This window comes from Dipodomys spectabilis, unplaced genomic scaffold, assembly GCF_019054845.1.
Source record: "Dipodomys spectabilis isolate Male_0828 unplaced genomic scaffold, ASM1905484v1 ptg000002l, whole genome shotgun sequence".
In the NCBI taxonomy this organism is placed as follows: Eukaryota; Metazoa; Chordata; class Mammalia; order Rodentia; family Heteromyidae; genus Dipodomys; species Dipodomys spectabilis.
In genome coordinates, this window is record NW_024870679.1 from 48,248,002 (window position 1) to 48,271,043 (window position 23,042).

Here is a 23,042-nt window from a genome sequence, read left to right on the forward strand (position 1 = left end):
GAACATTTGCCTAGGAAGCATGAGATCCTAACTTCAATCCCCACTACCACAAAAAGGAAAGAAGAAGGGAGGGAAGAAGAAAAAAAAGGGAGGGGAACAGGACAGAAGTGACAGTATCTTCTTTCCTAGACTAATAAAGTCATATGTGGGCTATCAAATTCAGTCTGGGAACTATGCTTGAGAGAGATAAAGCAAACCACAGTAGAAAATGTGACCATGTCACCTGAGACCCAACTAAAGGAAGTTCAAGAACACTTAGCATGAGTAAGAAAGCTATTTCTCTATCTACTCATCCAAGAAATATAAATAGTATTGTGCTAGATGATAGACAACAAATTGTATCCAATGTTTTCCTATCAGTTTCATTATAGTGAAGGTCAGATAGATACAAAAATAGTTTATTGTGGTAAAGGTTAACTTGGAGAGGTAGAGGGTTTGTGGACAGAAGTAAACTTCAGGCTCCTAAGCAAAAGTGTAAAAGGATAAGCAAGAGGCAAAGAGAAAGGAAACAGCTGCTTGTTTCAGACAAAAGAAAAACATGTACAAAGGCTTGGAGGTGAGAAAAAACAGCTCCAAAAATTAGATCTTTTGGTATAGTTGCTGGATAGAATTTAAAGAAAAAGTAGTTTCAAAAAGGGGTTGTAGAGAGCAGTGTTCAGGTATTAGAGAACCTCCTATTCCATGTTAATGAGAATCTTCGGAATAGTTTGGTGCAGTCATTCTGGCTGCAGGGTGAAGAATGGAACAGGTAGGGCTGGATGTTGATGTTTGGGGAGCTGTGTCAAAAATCTAGGTGTAAAATGATGTTAGCTGGATTGTTTACCATAGCCAAGATATGGAATCAACCCACATAGTCCTCAGTGGATGAATGGATAAAAAAAATGTGGTACATATACACAATAGAATTCTACTCATCCATCAGATGATAGTGCACCATTCATAAGGAAATAAAGTAAGCCAGACCCAAAGAAACTTCATTTGCATAGTTTCCTCATTTGTGGTAACTAGAATATGCCTATAAATCTACAAATAAACACAATGGATGATAAAAGAAAAAAAATACACTGGGACATGATACATTATATTATATAGGGTTTCTAGGCATTTTCACGGAGAGACCAAAGGAAGGAGGATATTCTAAGGAGAGGATCACAAAAGTGCATCTGATCATATAAAATAGTATTTATTGAAATGCACTCTTGGAAATGGAAACTTTGTCGTGTTTGTTTATTCATCTTTGAGAGGGTTTGAAGGGGGCATAGGAAAGATAGGACAAAGGGTGAACAAATGCAGCAGTGATATTCACTAGACACTATGCTGAACATGAACTATAAAACTGGTAGGTGGGGTCAGGAGGAAAAACTTGGAGAGAATGAAGGAAAGGGTGACACTGTTGCACAAGAAATGTACTCTTTATCTGATATATGTGACTGTAACCCCTCTGAACATGTAACAATAAAGAATTTGTATAAGAATGGTGGCTGGGACTAGGAAAATCACAGCAGCAGTAAGCAAACAGTTCCTAGAAATGCTTTCTAATAATCAGAAGACAGTGACTATGGCACTAAAAGTTAGAATGTGGCTAACAAAAACAAATAAACAAATATCTAACAATTTATCTGATATGACTAAAAATCTACAACAATTTAAAGAGTTCAAGACAGGAAATGTTGTAAGAAATACAAAATATCAAAGTTTGAAATGCTAAGCAAATGTATTATTTAAAGATCTATTCTAGCACCAAGGAATCAGAAATCTGAATTTTATTTTAGTCTTATATTTGAGATGCTCTAAATGCTTGACAGGAAAAATGAAATATGCAACATCAACTTATATGGGAAGATATACCTGTCATACCAATATTCTCAAGAGTAAAATATACTTTCAAATGTTACAAATACTTTACATAAATTGGGTATCTATGTTTCATAACTTCCTGTTAACATTCTTAATGCTATCACAGCATTACAACTATTGTTACTTCTATTAGCAACAAAACAAAAAGTGGCAGCTATCCTTGACTGTATCACACCAGACTAATCCAATATCTCTGATGTTAATTACAGCCTGCCATTCTAAAAATGAGGAAATGTGCTCAGAAAGATTAAGTTATTGATCTGAAGCTACAAACCCTGATCACTAGAGAACTCTGAACCAAGTCCTGCCTGAATTTTATGTCTAAGCTTTCCCACAACACACCGGCACCTTAGAAAGTTTGAAGAAGAGTTTTAAGGAGTTTTAAAACTATCATTTGATAACCCAATTCCAGGTACCTTTATAGGTATTATTTCACTTCATTAATTTATTCAGCTCACATTCATAATGCTCAGTTCAAAGAATGTCCTATTTAGTATAAAGCCTCAGCATAGTCACTGAACACAATAAAAATAATTCCCCAAAGCTGGAAAATATTAGAGTGATTCTAAGATATATTCCTATCTATAAGCTTATGTTAGTAATCTTACAACAATGAAGTAGGCAGAAAGGAATTATTATCCCCATTTTACCAATCAGAAAACTGAACATTAGAGTCAGAAAGTGACTGTCAGAGATGGCTTTCAACAAACCAGAAGTTTTAACTTCTAGTCTAGTGTTCTATAGCCTTCTGTCAGCAAGCAATGAAAAAAGTATGTTAAAAAAAAAAGGTATGTTACAGGAAGGAGTGGTGAGAATAAGCAAATACAGAATGAAAATAAAGAGCTGAAAATATTAAGTTACATTAACAAAACATTAAAATATGTGAATAAAAATTGATAAAGGCATCAGGATATCAACACTTATGCAATATGTGGAAGGATTTCTTTAAGGAATTCTAAGCTATGAAAGCTGATGTTTATATATAAATCCTGAAAGCTTATTGAAAAATACTAGTATTAGTTCTACTCTTAAATTCTAGTCTTAAAGTACACTATTCATGGATGAAAACAAAATGAAGTATCAATATGACTTGTTATTTGATAAAATTTCAGTTATTTAGTCATAGCTTCACAAAACTGTAAGATTTATTTTAAAGTCAATCTATCTTCCAGTAATTTCTTAGAGGAAAAATCCCAAAAGAACAATATATGATCAGTAAGGATTTGTTTTAGTTTTAGATTCAGAGAATTAAGATGTTATTTCCAGTTTGGTACAGTTTCCTTATTTCCCTGTTTTCTATATAAACCATTCCTCCTTCCTTTTGTTAGCTTGATCTATAGCCTCCAGATAAATAGGATTTAATGAATTACATAGGCTAATTAGGCAGACAAGAGCACAGGGTTCACTGGATTATGAGAAAGATACTTGGAATTCTTTTCCTAATTTGTGAAAGCTGATTACAATCTAATATCTGTCTAGTAATTCCCCTTATTTAACAGAAACAAGAAAAATATCTTACCTAGCTCCAGGAAGTCAGCAGTTTCTATTGAAAAAATGTTAAAGCAGAATCATCATGACATACGTACCAAAATAACAAAGTTCAAATTCTGTGTTAAAATAGGGTTTTAAAAGTGTATTTACTCCAATTATCTCATTTTTTAAAGTTATTAGTAGTTGTAGAAGTACAAAATCCAATTTTGCCTTTCTGTTTTTTTTTTTTTTTTTTGGGTCAGTCGTGGGGCTTGAACTCTAGACTTAGGCGCTGTCCCTGTGCTCTTCAGCTCAAGGCGAGCACTCTACCGCTTGAGCCACAGTGCCACTTCCGGTTTTCTAGTGGTTTATTGGAGATATGAGTCTCAGGGATTTTCCTGCCCGGGCTGGCTTTGAACCGTGATCCTCAGATCTCAGCCTCCTGAGTAGCTAGGATTACAGGCGTGAGCCACTGGAGCCTGGCTTTTAAAAATTCCTGGAAATTTTTGTTTCTTGTTTTTTTTTTTTTGGTCAGTCGTGGGGCTTGAACCCCGGGGCTGGATGCTGTCCCTTCGCTCTTCAGCTCAAAGCAAGCGCTCTACTGCTTGAGCCACAGCGCCACTTCCTTGTCTTTCTTCTGAGCTTTAAATAAGTAAAATCTCTGGAAAGACATAAGCTACGCAGTGATGCCTAAAAAGCCAATTTGGGATTCTTTATACTCAGAAGATGGGAATCTTGATTTTCTAGCCCAAAGCATATTGCTTTTGACAGGAACCTCTAAAAATAACAATCTATTTGCTTTTGATTTAACCAGAGTTACTTGAAAACATGGACATCTAAGAACAAAAGTTTTATGGTAAGAAATGTCAAATAAAAATTTTTCATAGTAAATAGCTTTTTCTTACCTTGATATTGGCATGTACACTCTGACAGGTGGCCATATTTGTGTTTTCTAACTTCATTCCAGTCTACCACTGTGGGAAATGAAAACAAGAAAACCCGATTTAATATTTCTCTGGTTTGGCAGTATGCTTCACTAACTTGGGATTTTTTGTTGTTGTTGTTGTTGTTGTTGTTGTTGTTTTTTTGATACTGGGAAGTAAGCCCAGAGGGTGAGGCCCCATTACTTGACCTATACTGCAAGCCCCTTGTTTTTTTACATAGATCTCCCTAATTTTGCTTGAGACTGACCTCAAACTTTTGATCTTCTTTCTCCTGCCAGTGATTACAGTATACACTACTATACTCAGCTCTTCAGGTTTTAAGAATGTAATCCACTTTCGGAATTCTATTCTAAGGGAATAATCCAATTCAGAAAAACATTTTATTTAAAAAACTTTATTATTGTTAATAATAGGAAAAGAGAAGAAGGAATACCTAAACATTCAAATAGAAGTTGATAAAAGATTTGGTTGGAAAACCACTTGGCAAAGTTTTTACAGCTGATAAAATTGTATGAAAGGCTAAAGAATAACTTGGAAAATATTTATAATGTAATGTTATTAAAGATAAGGAAACAAGTATTAGATTTATGGAATAATCACAATTATGTAAAAAGCTAAAAAAAAAACCTTTACAATTATGAAAAAAAGCTAAAAGCAAACAGCATTCCACTGGGTGAATTGTACCCTATCAAACTTCACTGTTAAGTTTCCACTCCCCACTGCTGCAGACTAGGAGTATATTTAGAGGCAGAAGTTTTGTTTTTGCTTTTTGTGGTCGTGGGGCTTGAACTCTAGGCCTGGGCACCATCCCTCAGCTCTTCAGCTCAAGGTTAACGCTCTACCACTTGAACCACAGCACCACTTCCGGCTTTTTCTATTTATGTGGTACTGAGGAATTGAACCCAGGGCCTCATGCATACATGCAAGGCAAGCACTCTACCACTGAGTCATCTTCTCAGCCCTGGAGGCAGAATCTTTAAATTAAGAAGAAGTTTATTAATTGATTCCTATTAGCATATTTATAAGAGTATGAAGTATTTGACTAGGGGTGTGGCTCATCATTAGAGTGTTTGCCTAGCATCTACAAGGCCCTGGATTTGATCCCTAGCATGAAAAAGAAAAAAAGAAATTTGGGTACAGATAGAGCCAAAAAAATATGGCATAAAGGCAGAGGGAGAATGTGGCCATCTATATACACTAAGGGCAAGAAGCCTCAGAGGAAACCAGTGTTGTTGATACCTTGATACGTTGATCTTGATTTGGATTTCCACCCTTCAGAACTGTCCAGAAAGAAATTTCTGGGTTTTTTGACCATCAAGTTTATGGTCTTTGTTACAGCAGACCTAACACACTAATACCATCTCCCAAATTATTACTGGGAAAGAAGTCAACAATAATTGGTTCTCTTTGGGTGGTAGTACTAAGTTCTTCTAATGCTGTAAGTGGAGTGCTAAGCCTTGGGCACAGAAGTTCAGGGACAGTGCCCACGCCTTGAATTCAAACTCCATGACTAGAACATAAACAAAAAGTAAATAAGTACTGGGGCTCAGAAAAAAGAGATAAGGGGATGCCCAGGTACAACCTGGAAGAAGAGTGGAAAAGAAGATGTTAAGGAAGAGATGACACTTTTAAGTTTTGGTGGCTAGCAATGGAATAGTGAGTAAAGTATTAGAGAAGGAATAGTGTAAAGAAACCTTTTCATATTAGAACTGTTCAATTTAATATGGTAGCTACTAATCACATACAGTTACTGAATACTTGAAATGTTGCTTATATGATCAGAAAAGTGTATGTAATTTTTATTTTTATTAACAAAATTTAAAAATTACAGTTACTGAAAAACAAATAAATATCTGGAACAAAATTGGATATGAGTCTACTTTTCAACTGTAAATTTAGGAAATCTAAATACAGATCAAGCAATTCTGATAAAACTTGAGATCCTAATTAAGCTATGTTTTAAAGGTTTTTTATATTATTTATTTTATATTTTTATATTCCAATTTTTTAGATAAATTAATTTCCCTTACTATACTTTACCTTTTTAATGTGGCTATTGGAAAATTTTAAATTATATATGTGGTTTACATTCATTTCTATTAGTATCATGTCAGCAGAGGTGAGGGATAGACAAGAAAACCTGTTAATATAAGGATTATACCTTTTTTTCTCATGTAACTGTGCTATTCATTTTTCCTAGTAATTAAAAGAATCCTAGTTATTTCAGATATAGAGGTAGAATAGGCTGTTGAGAAAATGTGATAATTTTGGTGCCTCGAACAGATAACTTGATTTTATCCCAGGTAAGACAAACCATCCCCACTCAATAAATCTTGAGCAAGGGATGAAAAAGGATAAACATAAAAAATTAGAAACTATGCTTAAACATATACATTTTCTCTTTAAATGTTTTCAATAGGTTCTTAATGTCCATAAAACTCAAATCTGATTTAAAATCTAAGCCTTAAATTTTGTTTCTAATAAATCCAAATAATACAACTAAAAAGTCACTATGAAGATGGCAAGAATCTCTTCCAGAAATTGCTATGATTTTCTTTTTTTTGTCCTCTTAATCATAATTGCTAATGTGTCTAATCTCGTAAAATAATACCTTAAAAGCAAATTTTCTAACATCCTCTCTCAAACTGGAAAATTCATGCTAATGACAAAAATGACATTATGGCTATAAAGAGAATGTATGTTTTAATTAGAAGTGAAGAATTCTTTTTTTTTATTGTGAAAATACCGTACAGAGGGGTTACAATACATGGGCAAGATAATGAGTACATTTTGAAGTAAAGAATTCTTGTTTTTGTTTTGTTTTTTGGGTCTGATCGTGGGGCCTGAACTCTGGGCCTGGGCACTGTCCCTCAGCTCTTTTTTGTTTTGTTTTTTGGGTCCGATCCTGGGGCCTGAACTCTGGGCCTGGGCACTGGCCCTCAGCTCTTCAGCTCAAGGCTAGCACTCTACCACTTGAGCCACAGCGCCACTTCCGGCTTTTTTCTTTTTGCTTATGTGGTGCTGAGGAATCGAACCCAGGGCCTTGAGCATGCAAGGCAAGCGCTCTACCACTGAGCCACCTTCCCAGTCCCTGAAGTAAAGAATTCTTAAATTCAGTTCTTGCTAGGTTTCTTAATCTTTCTTACCTTTAGGGTAGTGTAATGTAAATACTTACCACTAGGATGCATAGTCAATGGACTAAGAACTGGTTAAGGAGTTAAGAGGTTTGGGATTTATTCCTGGATCCACTAACAACTTGTTCCAACCTCTGACAAATCAGTTTCTCTGTATGTTAATTTCTCCATCTGTAAAGACTGATTATGGAGAGAAAGGAGAACAGAAATTACTTGTACTTTTTTTTTAACAAACAAGGTTACATGACAAGTAGTAACATTTTGATACTTTTTAATTAAAATATTTAGGAGTTATAATGTTCTTTATAGCAAGTGCCACAGATGTAACAAGCCCTTGTGGCCAGAGAAATACAGATATTTCTTACATTTGGTTCCATGCAACTATTGAATATAAATATAGCTTGAGTCCAACTAACCAGATTAAGCTAGAAAATCAGAAAATATCAAAACCTATCAACATGGTGTTATAGACTTAACTATGCCTTTCCCATTCATACCTACCCTACCCTCCCCCTCAATTTAAAAACATTTGGAGACAGAGCTACAGAGGAGGTAATTAAAATTTAAAGAAGCTGTTAAGGTGGGTCCATAATCTAATAGGCAAGAAGAAGCTTGAGAGCTCTCTCTGTTCCTCAAGGGGAAAAAAGTCATATAAGGATGCACAGAAAAGATGCCACCTGCACTCCAGAAGACAGAAAGTTCACTGCCAATTCCATCAGCATGTTGATCTTGAATTCCCAGCCACTAGATCTGTAAAAAAATATAAATTTCTGCTGCTTAAGCTGCTCAGTCTATGGTATTTGTTATGGCAGCCCAAGCACAGGGCCATAGAACAAGTAAAACTGCAGCAGGTCTTTGAAAGCATTATCAATTCCCTGAGAGACTTTCATTATTTTCTATACCACCTTCTGAGATGGTAGAGCAAAAACAAAACAAAACAAACAAACAAAAAAAGTGTTTAAAGCTTTATCATGGTTTGAATCTCAAGTAAATTTTTACTTAACATTGTTTCCTCTAAGACTTCAGACAAATAACTGCACCAAATCTCAGCTTTATCTGCAAAATGGAAATAATAACACCAACACTGCTTGCTTTACAGGGTTATTGAAATAAACAAATGAAAGGATGGTTTTAAAAGTACACAATCCAGATAACAAATATTCTTAAGAAAAAAAATTCTGCTTACCATCTTTCTCCAAGAGAAAACTCAGATAGAGAATAACGTAAGATTTTTTTTTTGGGGGGGGGGGGGGTCCGGTCGTGGGGCCTGAACTCTGGGCCTGGGTGCTGTCCCTCAGCTCAAGGCTCAAGGCTAGCGCTCTACCACTTGAGCCACAGTACCACTTCCGGCTTTTTTCTTTTTGCTTATGTGGTGCTGAGGAATCGAACCCAGGGCCTCATGCATGCAAGACAAGCGCTCTACCACTGAGCCACCTTCCCAGCCACCCTAGCCCGAGATTTTTATACTTATAAAAAGTACAATGCAAAGCAGGGCAATGGTGGCTCATGACTGTAATCCTATCTATTGAGGAGGGTGATATGTAAGAATCACAGTTAGAAGCCAACCTAAGTAGAAAAGTCCATGAGACTCTTATCTCCAATACTATAGCTAGAAAACTGGAATTGGAGTGGTGGCTCAAAGTGAAAGTGCATTAGTCTTAAGCAAAAAAAAAAAAAAAAGCCCAGGGATAGCACCCAAGCCCTGAGTTCAAGACCCATGACTGGAAACAAACAAACCAAAAAACATAAAAAATACAGTGCAACCTCATGTTATTAGCAAAAATTTTCATTAGAAGAGTATCAATAACAGAGCACTTTGCACTTTGCCCAAAGAAATCTAATTGGAAATAAAAGAACATGGTACAACTGAATAAAAATTTAAAAGGCAGCAGGGCACTGGTGGCTCACACCTATAATCCTAGCTACTTTGGAGACAGACATCTGAGGATCTTGGTTCAAAGCCAGCCAGGGCAAGAAAGTCCTTGAGACTCTTATCTCCAATAAACCACTCAAATAATTGAAGTGGCACTGTGGCTCAGTGGTAGAGTGCTTGCCTTGAGCTGAATAGCTCAGGGACGGTGCCCAGCCTTGGAGTTCAAGTCCCATGACCAAATAAATAAATTATATATATATATACATATATATACATATATATGTATATATATGTATATATATATATATATATATATATATATATATATATATAATAGATAGGAGCCACTATATTGAGTCTTTAACTTTTATTTCCTGCATGGAAAACAGGAAATGTTTCTTGTCATTTCTATTTCTCCCTCCTTTAATCCTGTTATTCATGCTAAAACTTCAAAAAATAAACATAGGCTATCTACAGGTTATCATGTTTTAAATATTCATAGAGGCTGGAAAATACAAAAGAAATAATAGTCTTCCATACATTTAGAGATGAGGTAGAGGAGGAAGAAGTACAAAGGGGTAAGTAGGGAGTGATGTTTATCCCAGAAAATGAAAACTAGAAAACAGGAAAAAAAAAAGATGCATCAAATATAATCTAAAAACCCATTAAGAGTTCTTTCCGTGTGGATAAAACAAAATCTTATGACAATATGCGGAGCTCAAAATGGAAGAAATGGAAATAGAACACCTGCTTACTGTAGTCACCAAGAACAAACTATAGAGGCAGGGAGACTGACTAGACTGGTCTGGAATGCACTTGTCAGCCTCTCTCTTATTTGCAAGTATTTCTAGCCCTTTAACTGATTCTCTGCTTCCAGCTCCTCTTCATTTAGTTTTACTTCATTTGGAGATAAGTGTCAGGAGATGTAATATTCCTCAGGGATGATCCACCAGAAAGGGGGGAGGGGTAGCAAACTAGGCAATCCTTTTCTTAAAGAAAGCAATAAATCCTGTCTCTTCCAAGCAGCAGATGTGAACAAAGAAGAGGAAGTGAATCTCCCCTTGGCAGTTGTCCCTCCCCCACTTCCTTTGTAGTAATTATATGCCTCTGTATGTGCATGCAGAGAAGAATCCCAGAAAACATCAATATTTCCTTTAACAAGGCAGCTAGCAATGAAAGGCTAATGAAAATGCAGAGGCTGTAACTCCCTTTGTCCTCCAGGCAGTCTTAAATAGACTTAAAACTACGTAAAATGTGTATTCTTCCTTACTATGTAAGTAGGGCTTATAGAGATATGATCCACACCTTAGAGGAAGTGGATAGATTTTAGAACAGAGTGGTTTCTAACATCACATGGATCTAATAGTATCACATCATACTTCCAGACAGACATATATAGATCTGATATTATGTAATGATTAATGTTACATTATCATTCTAATTAGTATTTTTTTTTATTGTTTTTTGGTACCAGTCTGGTCCAGGAGCTTGAACCCAGGGGCTGAGTATAGTCCTTGAGCTTTTTTGCTTTTTTGCTCAAGGCTAGTGCGCTACTATTTTAGCCACTGCTCTACTTCTGGCTTTTTTCTCCTTATTTTTTGGTGGTTAACTGGAGAAGAGTTTCATGGGCTTTTCAGCCTGATCTGTCTTTGATCTGTGATCCTCAGATGTTAGTCTCCTGAGTAGCATGAGCCACCAGTTGTCTCCTCCTCACTTTCCTCCTCCTTTTCCTTCCCTTTTGTTTTTTCTTTCGGCAGAGTCTGATTATGTAGCCCAGGCTAATCTAGAACTTACAAATTCATCTTCTCCAGTATCCTGAATACCTGGATTAGAGGTGTACAAACCCAGTTAGTATTTGGAATAAAGATGATTAAAAACTAAACTACTAAACCTAGAATTACCCTATGATCCAACAATACCACTCTTAGGCATTTAACTAAAAGATTACAAGTCAGGATACAGTAAGGATACTTACTGCAGTATTCATCATAGCCAAGTTATAGAAATAGTCTCTTTTCAAGTAATGAACTGCATGTGCTGGCTTCAAATTGTGATCCTCCATATTCCAGTCTCCAGAATAGCTACTGGGATTACAATCATGATTTGACAGAAAAAAAAGACTGAATATCTATTAAGTCCTTCTTATGTCCCAAGGACGATTCTAAATACTTTACATGCATTTTTTTCAATTAAAAACTATTTTAAAAGTCAAATACTATTATCTTTATTTTAATGATGAAGAAACCAGTACAGGAAGAAGTCTTATAATTTGCTCAGTGTTACAGAGTTAATAGGGAAGATGGGATTCTCAAAAAATGGAATTTGGCCCAATTTCTTATCTCTAAGGCAGCTTTTCTAGAAAAACTCAGTTATTTGGTATGACTTAGCAGAAAAGCAATCTTTTGTCTATGAATATATATATGTGGAGGTGAGAGGTTCTCAGTTTAGACCACTCTACTTTCCTACCTGAACTATAGATCACATCACTCTAAAGTCTTCCAGAGATTCCAAGTACCTTATCAAGGACCACTTAAGACCTACATGATCTGAACTCTACCTCTTCAACCTTAACTCCTGCTACCAGCTCTCTCCATTCACTGCTCAACACAGGAGTCTTCTTAGCCTCTGTAGGAGGCCAACCTCCTAATGTCTTTACATTACTGGCTATGTTTCATTCTAGTATTCATATGGCTAGTGTCCTATCTGTCAGAGTCTCAGTTTAAATATCACCCCCTCAGAGAGAACCCTTTCCTGACCACTCTATCTGAAGTAGTTATGTAGACCTCCTCTATTACATTACTCTTCAAATTAGCCACACAGCAGTTAATATTACTTAATATTTTCCATTTATTTGTCTCCCTCACTGGGGCCTTGTCTTTATTATTTATTCAGCAATAAATTCCACATCTGGAATTGTGTCTTGTAGAGAGGAAACAACAATTATTTACAAATGAAATTAATTTATGGTAGTCACTAAGAAAAAGTCACAAAACTAAACATCAAAAGGACCAGAAGGAATGTAGTGATTACATTTGAAAATTTTAATTTAAAACCCATAAGTTGATTTTTAAAAGCATTTTTTTCTTTCTGTATAAATCAAGTTTTATTGGAACACAGCAACATATTTATGTGTTTTCTACAATGGCAGAAGTGAATAACTTTAACAGAGATCCTATGAACTACAAAGCCAAATATATTTCTTATCTGGTCTTTTTTTTTGATAGGGGAAATCAGTTACTTTTAAAGTTGTTATTATAAAGGTGATGTACAGAGGGGTCACAGTAATATAAGTCAGGTAATGAGTACATTCCCTTTTGGACAATATCACCTCCTCCTTCCCTCTCTCCCAGTTTTCCCTCCCATCCCCCCTCCAAATTGGACAGTTTATTTTTAACAGTGTCTAGTAAGTACCACTGCTGCATTTGTTCACCTTTTGTCCCTTCATTTCTATGAAGAAAAAAACTCGTAAAATTAAGAAAACAACAAGCTGGGTACTTTAATATCTGTAAACTACTTTGAAATTTGACAAGATCATTACATAAAGGTACTGAGAGAACAGAAGCAATTGAGTGACAATCATGAATATAATTTAGCTTTTCACAGAAAAGGTGAATTTTCTGAAGTCTTTTCTGAATAGTCTTTACAACTTATTAACAAAATCCATGTGACACAAAGGCAAATTCTATTTGAGTAAAAGCCATTTAAAAGTCATGGGTAAATTGAGAAGATTAAAAAAAATATATATGGTTATCCCAGTGAGCTCCCTTCCCATAGCTTAGCATGCTCCTTTCCCCTCTCCCCAGCTTAGCATGCTCCCTTCCTAGGCAACACTAGGCAGTAAATAATCAGCGTCCAACCCCCCTTTGCCTTGAGATGGCACTCCTCTGGGGCAGCTACCACCCTAGAAGGCAGCAAGATCCCCTCAGAGTGACCTTCAGGTCTGGGCAGCTGCAGGGTCCCTTACCTACTACTGGGCAGCAGCTATAAGTCCTAGTCTGCTATGATGAAGCCCTTGGCCCTCATGTCCACACCAAGATCTCCACCTCTTTACCCTTTCTAGCCCCTCCTAAACTTCCTAGGTTAAATAGGTCACCTCAGACAATAGATGGCACTTCTCACTCCTCTCTTGTGAGAAGGCGTCTTGCCAGTCCCTTTACCAGCAATAAATCTTTTCATTATTCTTTGTACCTGGATGTCTGCCTGGTTTTCTGGCAAAGTCTAAAATACTCTAACAATATGAATACACAGTTATGTAAAAGCATAAAAAAATCACAAAGAATGTCACCAAAGAGCCATCAGATCTTTATAAAGCCTTTAAAATTTGGTCCCTGACTACTTCCCTCTTCTCACTTACTGCTTATCTTCTCCTCTTTACTTTTTTCCTCTAAGTTATTCTGAATGATTTGGAATCCCTCAATTCATCTGCAGTAAGGATCCTTTCTCACACTACTTCCAGATCAACTTGTTAACTTATAACTTATTCTTGATAGTTCAATAGAGAAATCAATTAATCTGCTCTTCTTTAGCCTTGCTAGCTTTTTGATAAACCTTTTCTATGCTGCATTTATATTTGACTCATATTTAAAAGAATTTAAAAGCTACATCCTAACTGTTTATGTCTCTCTACTCTTTACATGAAGGTGAAGTTATGAGGATGTCTTATTCAATATCCTTAAGGATCTTGTATACTGTCTGGCATTAGTAGGCTCAGATATATGTTAAATTTTAATATACACAAAAGGCACACAAATGCCAAATTATTATTTGAATTCAGCAAAATGTAAGTTTCAAAAGGAAAAAAGCCTGAAATTCTTTAGCTGAACAGTATGCAGTAATTGGATTGAACTGAAGGTCCCTGCTAGTACTCTATGCCCCAGCTGGGCCTCTAGAAGGCTAATTACTTTCATATTACTACTGTGGCAATTTATTAATGAGCTCAATGATAGCAAAATAAATGGAAATGACAACTCTGGCAACTAACAACTCATATTTATTAGTGGAGCTAATTTGTCACTAGCAGTTCTATAGGCAAGCCTTCTTAACCTAAAACAATATATAAAACAGTCTATGACAAAAAAAACAACAACATTCTATGAGGGGCTGGGAAGGTGGCTCAGAGGCCCTGGGTTCAATTCCTCCATACCACATAAGCAGAAAAAGCCAGAAGTAGCTTTGTGGCTCAAGTGGTAGAATGCTAGCCTTGAGCTGAAGAGCTGAGGGACAGCGCCCAGGCCCAGAGTTCGGGCCCCACACCCCCTCCAAAAAAAATTCTATGAAACCATAATACACTGATATTGGCTGTGAAGAGAATGCACAAAGTATATGCCCTCATTAAGATACGCAAATAATCTGGGGTATAATGTCACATGCCTGCAAGCCTGGGAAGCTAAGGTAAGATAGTAAAAAAACAGTCTCCAAAAACAAAAGAGAAAAAAAGAAAGAAAAGAAAAAGAAGAAAACAGAGACAGGATTTAATTTTGGAAAAGGAATTCAAAACTGAAAAATAGAGATATTCATAAATAATGTAAAGTGCTCAGCATGTAATTCATCATTTGTAAGTCAACTGACTGTCCTAGTTTTGACTGAAGTATCACTGTGATTTGGTAGCTTTATACAATAGAGGCATGAGTACAAGACTATACATGAGGAAGAAACTAGGATCCACCACAAGGCATTCTGGTAGAAGAGCTATAAAACCAAAGCCTTCTTGGTACCAGGGAATCCCTACTTAGGTCTGATTCCTAAGAATAAAAAAAGCCAAATCATAGGCTGTTAATATAACGAAAGTAAACTTTTTAGTCCAATTAGACAAAAATACAGACTCTAAGGGAGAAAGAGAAATGACAGGAAGTTATATGAAGGTTAAAAGAGATACTTGGTATTCATTGCCTACACTAATGACTACAATACTCAAAATAATACTTTGATTCCTGGGGATGTTGTAAAAGTTCTAAAAGTGGGTGTCTTAAGAAAACAGAAATATATTCTCTTACAGTTCTGGAGCTAGAAGTCTGAATGAAGTCAAGGTGTGTGTAGGGCTATGTCTTCTCTGAAGCTTGGAAGGAAAGATTCCTATTCACATCTTCTAGTTCTAGCACCCGGGGAAAACTAATACAGATCTAAGAATTAGAGTCAGTGCTGCTCCAATAAGTACTTAAAATGAGGAAATGGCTATGGAATTGAGTAAAGGAAGGGCTAGATGAACTTTAAGCTATTTGATGAAAAGTGCCCATATTTATTCGAAGGATAATTGAGTAGCTAGTGTGAGCCATCGAGTTGTCTGGCTCCATCTCTTTATCTTAACAAGGCTGAAAGAAATCATTAACTGAAAATACTCAGGAGACCAAAACTCCCACAAACCCTGAATCCAGATGCTTAAATACAGTGAAAGATCATAAAATTCATGAGTTGTTTATTTATGTTATTTCTGTTAGATAACACTTCACTCTCAAAAGCCATCAATGAGCCAGGCACCATGGCAAGGCTGAGATATGAGGATCAATATTTGAAGCCAATCTGAGCAGGCAAGTCCATAAGACTTTTATCTCCAATAAACTACTCAAAAAAGCTGTATGTGGTGCTGTGGCTCAAGTGGTAGCCTTGAGCAAAAGAAGCTCAGGGACAAGTGCTGCAGCCCAGAATTCAAGCCCCAGGACTGGCAAAAAACAAAAACAAAAAACAAAAACAAAAAACCCAACAATAACATAAAGAAAGACGTAAGTGAGAGTGAAAAAGAAGAAGAAAGGCCAAAATTGGATTCATTAAAACAATGGGCAAGAGTAAGACGAAAATCTGAATGAGCCAGGTGCTGGTGGCTCATGCTTGTAATCCTACCTATTCAGGAGGCTAAAAGATGGGGATTATGGTTTGAAGCTAGCCCTAGCAGGAAAAGTCTGGAGCTATGGTTCAAAGTGGCAGAAAGGTTAGGGAGAAAGTGAGAAAGGTTAGGGACAGAACCCAGCTTAAGCTCCACAACTGACCAAAACAAAACAGAACAAAACAAACAAGTAGAAGATAGGTAATTCAGTAAAGAGATGTAAAGTGTAAAGAGTTCAATCACTCTAATACAGTTGAAAGCCTAGGCAACAGAACAAAATAAGTTGTAAAGAGGCTATCAGGGGTTGAAGATAAAGCAGAGGAATCAGAAGAGTCAAGGGCATTGAATAAACGCTCAGAAGATACCAAGAGGTCATGCAATAATTTGTGAACTCTGCCAAGACCAAATCTACATATAATGGGAATAGATGAGAGTGAAGAATTAAAAACTAAATGCATCAAGAACCTATTGAACAAAAATAATAGTGGAAAACTGTCCCAACCTCAAGAAAGAGACTCTCACCCATCTGATAAAGGCATACAGAATTCCAAGCAGACAAGCTCAGAGAATTTAGACACATAGTGGTCAAATCCCTGCACTGCAAAAAAAAAAGTTATGATATGTTCAAGTGACAAAACAGGAGTGTGTGTGTGTGTGTGTGTGTGTGTGTGTGTGTGTGTGTGTGTGTGTGTGTGTGTGTGTGTGTGTGTGTGTGTGTGTGTGTGTGTGTGTGTGTGTGTGTGTGTGTGTGTGTGTGTGTGTGTGTGTGTGTGTGTGTGTGTGTGTGTGTGTGTGTGTGACACAGGGATTTTGCTTTTGCCCAAAGAACTGACATGATCTGTAGCAAAACCACTGGTAGGGGATGGAATGCTTAAGAAACATGGAAAACATTTTGGAGTTGAAAAAGTAATGCAAAAGAAGAGTTATTGTGGCCTAGAAAAAGGAAGCGGTGAGAAAGAGGTTTGGAAAGATTCATTAACTATAGGATACAGTTCTCTTTTTTGGTTGGTCGTGGGGCTTGAACTCTGAACCTGGGCACTGTTCCTGAGCTCTTCAGCTCAAGGTGAGCACTCCGTCACTTAAGCCACAGCGCCACTTCCTATAGGATACAGTTCTAATGGTTATCAGCAATAATCTAAAAAGAAAAAAAGGTAATCTCAGAGATAAATCCCAGCTTTCAGGCCTGGATAAATAAATTAGGAAGTCATTCATTGAAATGAATCACCTAAAGTGCTTATATATGGGTATATATGTAGTGCTGCGGAACTTGAACCCAGAGCCATGTACATGCTAAGCACTATTCCACCACTAAAGTACATCCCAAATCCACCTAGACTTTTTTTTTCAAATTCATGATAATTGTAATTCCTGTATTCCATTTCCTTGGAGAGCATAGTTCAATGGATTGGGGGGGAGGGTTATACAGTTTTTAATTTTTGGGGGGGGGGGGGATCCGGTCATGGGCCTGAACTCTGGGCCTGGGCGCTGTCCCTCAACTCTTCAGCTTAAGGCTAGCTCTCTACCACTTGAGCCCCAGTGCCACTTCCGGCTTTTTTCTTTCTGCTTATGTGATGCTGAGGAATCGAACCCAGGGCCTCTGGCATGCCACTGAGCCACCTTCCCAGCCCCTACAGTTTTTAATTTTAAGTCTTGCCAAGTGATTCTGACAATCAAGGTTTGAAAATGATGTGAACTAAAGCAGAGTAGGTTCATATAACTTACAACCAAAAGACTACTTAATGATGGACTGGGAAGTTGGCTCAGTGGTAGAGTGCTTACCTTGCATGCCTGAGGCCCTGAGTTCGATTCCTCAGCACCACATAAGCAGGAAAAAAAAAGCCAGAAGTGGTCTGTGGCTCAAGTGGTAGGGCACTAGCCTTGAGCTGAAGAGTTGAGGGACAGCACCCAGGCCCAGAGTTCAGGCCCCATGACCGACTAAAAAAAGAAAAAAGAAAAAAGATACTTTATGATTCAGAAATTGATAATACAGAAGGACAGTGGTACAAACAGTACTTAATGGGCTGAGAACAGCAAAGTGTGGAGATCTGAATATCATTTTGAAAGACTGGCCATCCTTATAATGTGAAGCAAGTCAACAGGTCAAAGTCAGTGGTAGAGAGATTCATCATTACTAGAAGAGGATTGAAAGAAAAATACAGTGATATCTGTATTAACTTAACAGGAGCTTCAATCATGTCCTAAGGATGTAGCTCAGGTAGTAGAACACTAGCCAAAGAGTGGAGTCCCAGTCTTGGACAAGGAAAAAAGAAACTAATTAATATAAAATAGGGGAGATTCAAAGTATTTAAGAATCAGTATAGTCTGAACATCATTCAATCAGAAAGATATATTGACCAATTCAAATAAAAGCCAGTTATAAATAACTTTGCTATACTACTTCATATTGGAGAATATTATTAGCCTTGAGGTAAACTGTCAATGTGAAAGTACTGTGAAGGAAACATCATTTTTCTTTAAAAAGGTTCATTCTTTCTACAGCTTGCACTGGAGCCTTGCTGAGTGGGAAACTACTTTGGGATTAAAAAAAGTATAAGCAAAAGCACAAAATCAATGAGTACAACAATGAGTACAACTGTAACGCAGACACCTCTCCCAGCACCTTATTACATATTCCTTTCCTGATAAAGAAGTGATACAATCCAGAAATAAGATATTGGTAACTAACACCTCTGTACCTCAGGCTCTAGTTCAAATTAAGTGAGTGAATAGAATCCTTATTTTTTGCTTCATTCCATTTGGGTTTATTTCTGCCTTTGTAACTAAAAACTGAAATATACTAACAGTATTTAAAAGCTAGAACAATGCTCTCCCCCTCTCCGAACAATCACTAGGTGCCAGTGGCGCATGCCTATAATTCTAGTGACTCTGGAGGATTGCAGTTTGAGGCCAGCCTGGGCAGAAAAGTTTGCTAGATTCCCTTGTCCAAAAGGACTAGCAAAAAGCAGGACTAGAGGCATGGCTCAAGTGGTAAAGTGTCAGCTCAGTGTGAGGTCCTGAGTTCAAACCTCTGTGCAATAAACAAACAAATCCTAGGGGTAAGACTTTAAATCTACTGGAACAATCTCCAGGTCAGGCTCCTGTTGTTTTCTACTAAGTTCCATATGATGTATGTGATCAAACAAATGAGAAAAACTAGCTAAGGTTAAACTTAACATTCAACAGAATCTGGTTGTTTCCTCCCATAGTTTAGGAAACAGTGGCTCGTTCTTTTGCAGGGAAACAGAGAGAGGACTTTTTAAGAGTATTTACTTGAAGCATACTATAAACCTATCACTGTACAAGAAATCATGAAATGTGTTTGTGGTGGTGGGGGGTATGGATATAGTGATCATATCAAGTTTAAGATGTCATCTTGCCTTAATAAAATTTTGTATTAAATTTGTAGGAAGCCAAGACCTACCAACAAAGCTATTTGTAATATATAGTCAGATACAATGTATTTCCCTTTCATTATAAGATATAGGAGCTCACAAATGAACAAAATTAAGCATAATAAAAACATTTCATTAATTCAAACTAGGATTAACCTAACATGATTGAGATACTATGTAAGCATTTATTGTATTAGGTACCTAAATATCTTCAGAAATGCTATCAAATTAGTAAAATACCTCAATTAACATTTTTCTTTTCTGCTTAATAGTTTACTTACATATTATTAGAGTATTAACATATAAATATAGTGTTAGTGTTGAGGATACAGAGTCAATAAAATCATTACTTAACATTTCCCAAAAGAATGGAAAAAGATATTCCATTCAAATTAAATTAAAAGTTAGTGGGAGTAGTTATTTCTAAACACAATAGACTTAAAAAACAAAAAATGTAAATAATAAATTAATTCAAAGGAAGACATAACATGCATCTAATGCTGGATTACCCAATTTCTTAAAACAAACATACTTTTACAACTAAAAAAAGAAATGGGATCTAATAAATTAATAGTGGGAGGCTTCAACATTACACATTCATAAATAGATCACTCACTCAAAAATTCAATAAAAAGCCAGGCGCTGGTGGCTCACGCCTGTAATCCTAGCTACTCAGGAGGCTGAGATCTGATGATCGTGGTTCAAAGCCAGCCCGGGCAGGAGAGACCGTGAGACTCCTATCTCCAATAAAACCACCAGAAAACCGGAAGTGGCGCTGTAGCTCAAGTGGTAGAGCGCTCGCCTTGAGCTGAAGAGCTGAGGGACAGCGCTCAGGCCCAGAGTTCAAGCCCCACGACCGACAAAAAAAAAAAAGAAAAAATTCAATAAAAAACATTAAACATAAACATTGAAACATTAAATCAGAACAAATGCATATTTTTATTTAGCATTTTCTCTAGAACAGACCATAGGTAAGAAGTCTCAAGAAGTTCAAAAAATGAAAATAATATTATGTATCTTCCTTGACTACAATGAAATAAGGCTATAAATTAACAAAAAGAAAACTTAGAAACTATACAATTTTAAGGAGTCATTGAAGAATCAAAAGTCAACTTAAAAAAATCTTGAATAATAAAAATGGAATTCGTTCAACATGCCAAACCTTAAGAGATACAGTGAAAATAGTACAAAGAAGGAAGTTTATGGCAATAAAAACATATCAAAAACAATAGAAAGATTTCAAATAAACAACCTGATGATACAATTCAAGAATCTAGAAAAGCAAGAGCAAATCAAACCCAAAATTATAAGAACATAAACAAATGCAATGGAGACTTAAAAAATACAAAAAAAAAAAAAATCAAACAAAAAGTTGTTTTGAAAACATAAACCAAAAAAACCCAACAAACCTTTAGCTAGACTGACAAAGAAAATGAGAGAAAATGCAAAGAAATAAAATTAGAGATGAAGAAAACATTATAACCTATACTACAGAAATAAAAAATGTCAAAAGTACTTGAAAAAAATTAAATGCTAACAAACCAAAAACCTAGAAAAAAATGGAGCTATTTGTGGACACATATGACTTATCAAAATTGAACCATGAAGACACAGAAAACCTTAGACCAATAGTGAGCCAGTGAAGTTAATCAGAAATTAAAGGTCACACAAGAAGAAAAGCCTTGAACCAGACAACTTTACTGTTCACTTCTAACATATTTCTAAAAAAAGTACTAAACCAAATTTCCTAGCTGTTCAAAGGAACTGAAAATGAGCAAACCCTTCCCAACTAATTCTGAGTGAGGCAAGTTGTACTAAGCTTGATACCAAAATCAGAAAAGAATACAACAAAAAATGACAACTACAGACCAACAGACGTAAAATTTCTCAACAAAATAAATCAAGTCAAACACAGAAAAAAGATTATTCACATGACAAAGTTGTATTTATCCCAGGGGCACAGGATGGTTCAGCAAACATAAATCAATAAATGTGATCTATCACATCAAAGATTGAAAGATAAAAATCACATCATCAACAGATGAAAAAAATGAATAAGCATTTAATAAAATTTAACATAGTGTCTTGCCAATGAACACTGAACAAATTAGGATTATACACTTCAAAATAATAAAGGTTTATATATGAGCACAGGCAGCCAACATTATACTGAAGCTTTCAGCTTTTCCCCATTAAGATTTGGAACAAGACAAAAATGTTCACCTTCATCACTTTTACTCAATTTAGTGCTAAAAGTTATAGCCAAAGCATATAGGCCAAAGACAAAAATAAAGCCATAAAAAATGGAAAGGAAAAATTCAAATTAGCCCCACTTGGAGATGATATACTTAATAATATGCCTAATAAATATATTTAATAATATACTTAATAAAGTCTCCACCAGAAGACTACTAGAACTGATAATTCAGTAGTGTTATAGCATATAAAATAAAGTTGTATTTTACACATCAATAATGAATTTTCTAAGAAAAAATCAAGAAGCAATCATATGAGTTAAAAATAACACATAAATAACAAAGACCAAACTTAACAAAGGAAGTGAAAGACCTCTACAATAAAAAAAATTTTAAACACTGATAAAAGAAGTTGAAGACATAAAAAATTATGGAAAGTTTTCCCACATTTATAGATTGTAAGAATCAATATAGTCAAAATGTTCATGGTATTCAAAGAGATCTAAGATTCAAAGCAAAGATTCAAAGCAAATCACCATTAAAATGCCAATGACATTTTTCACAGAACTGGGAAAAAATCCTAAAATTCATATATAAGCACAAAAGACTGAGTAGCTAAAGTAATCTTGAGCAATAAGATCTATGGATATACTACTCACAATAACTGATTCCAAGACATACTATAGAATAACCAAAACAATATTGTGTGACATTAAAAAGGACATAGATCAATAGAACTGAACAGTGATTCCAGCCCACATATGTACAGCCAAATTGACTCCCAACAATGGCACCAAAGATACATAGTGAGAAAAGGATAGCCTCTTTGGTAAGCAGTGCTCAGAAGACTGGATATCCATAAGTAGATGACTGAAACGATCCTTACCTTTCACTCAGTATAAAAATGAATTTGAAATGAATCAAAGACTCAAATGAAAGAGCTGGAACTCTAAACTGCAAGAAGAACATTCAGGGGAACCATTTCAAGACGTTGGTATAGACAATGATTATTTGGGATATAACTTCAAAAGTACAGGGGGGTGGAGAGAGAAAGTTTATTTTTACTTCATTTTAGAGGTTGTAATTCATGACTACTGTCATCATGGTGGCAGCGGTGACAGGGAAAGCTACTCAACTGATGGTAGAAAGCAGAATTGGGAGGAAAAAGAAGTTATTGTTCCACTATCCCTTCCTTTGAAGACATGCCCCCAATTACCCAATGACCTTCTACTAGGCCCTATCTCTTAAAAATTCTACTATTTCAGAATAGCACTAACCTGGAGAGCAATTTAACACATGGGTCTTTGGGTAAAGTTTAAGATTCTAACTATAACATCAAGGACATTTCTAGGTTGACTAT

The 23,042-nt window shown here is 36.0% G+C and overlaps 1 protein-coding gene across 9 annotated transcripts in view; it reads right to left on the minus strand.

Annotated features, from left to right (window-relative positions):
• The window catches only part of Scmh1 (Scm polycomb group protein homolog 1), a 118,288-nt gene that overhangs the window by 80,340 nt on the left and 14,906 nt on the right, over positions 1 to 23,042 (minus strand). For 4 of the 9 annotated variants that reach the window (XM_042682241.1, XM_042682249.1, XM_042682191.1 and 1 more), the window contains exons 2-5: positions 8,083 to 8,155; positions 7,447 to 7,585; positions 4,233 to 4,301; positions 3,377 to 3,400 (exon numbers count right to left, since the gene is read on the minus strand). In XM_042682241.1, coding sequence (XP_042538175.1) covers positions 3,377 to 3,400; positions 4,233 to 4,301; positions 7,447 to 7,459 — 106 coding nt within the window. In that variant the 5' untranslated portion in view covers positions 7,460 to 7,585; positions 8,083 to 8,155. Of the gene's footprint in view, positions 1 to 3,376; positions 3,401 to 4,232; positions 4,302 to 7,446; positions 7,586 to 8,082; positions 8,156 to 23,042 lie in introns of those variants that run through there. The other 5 variants (XM_042682259.1, XM_042682224.1, XM_042682198.1 and 2 more) reach the window with 4 other exon arrangements.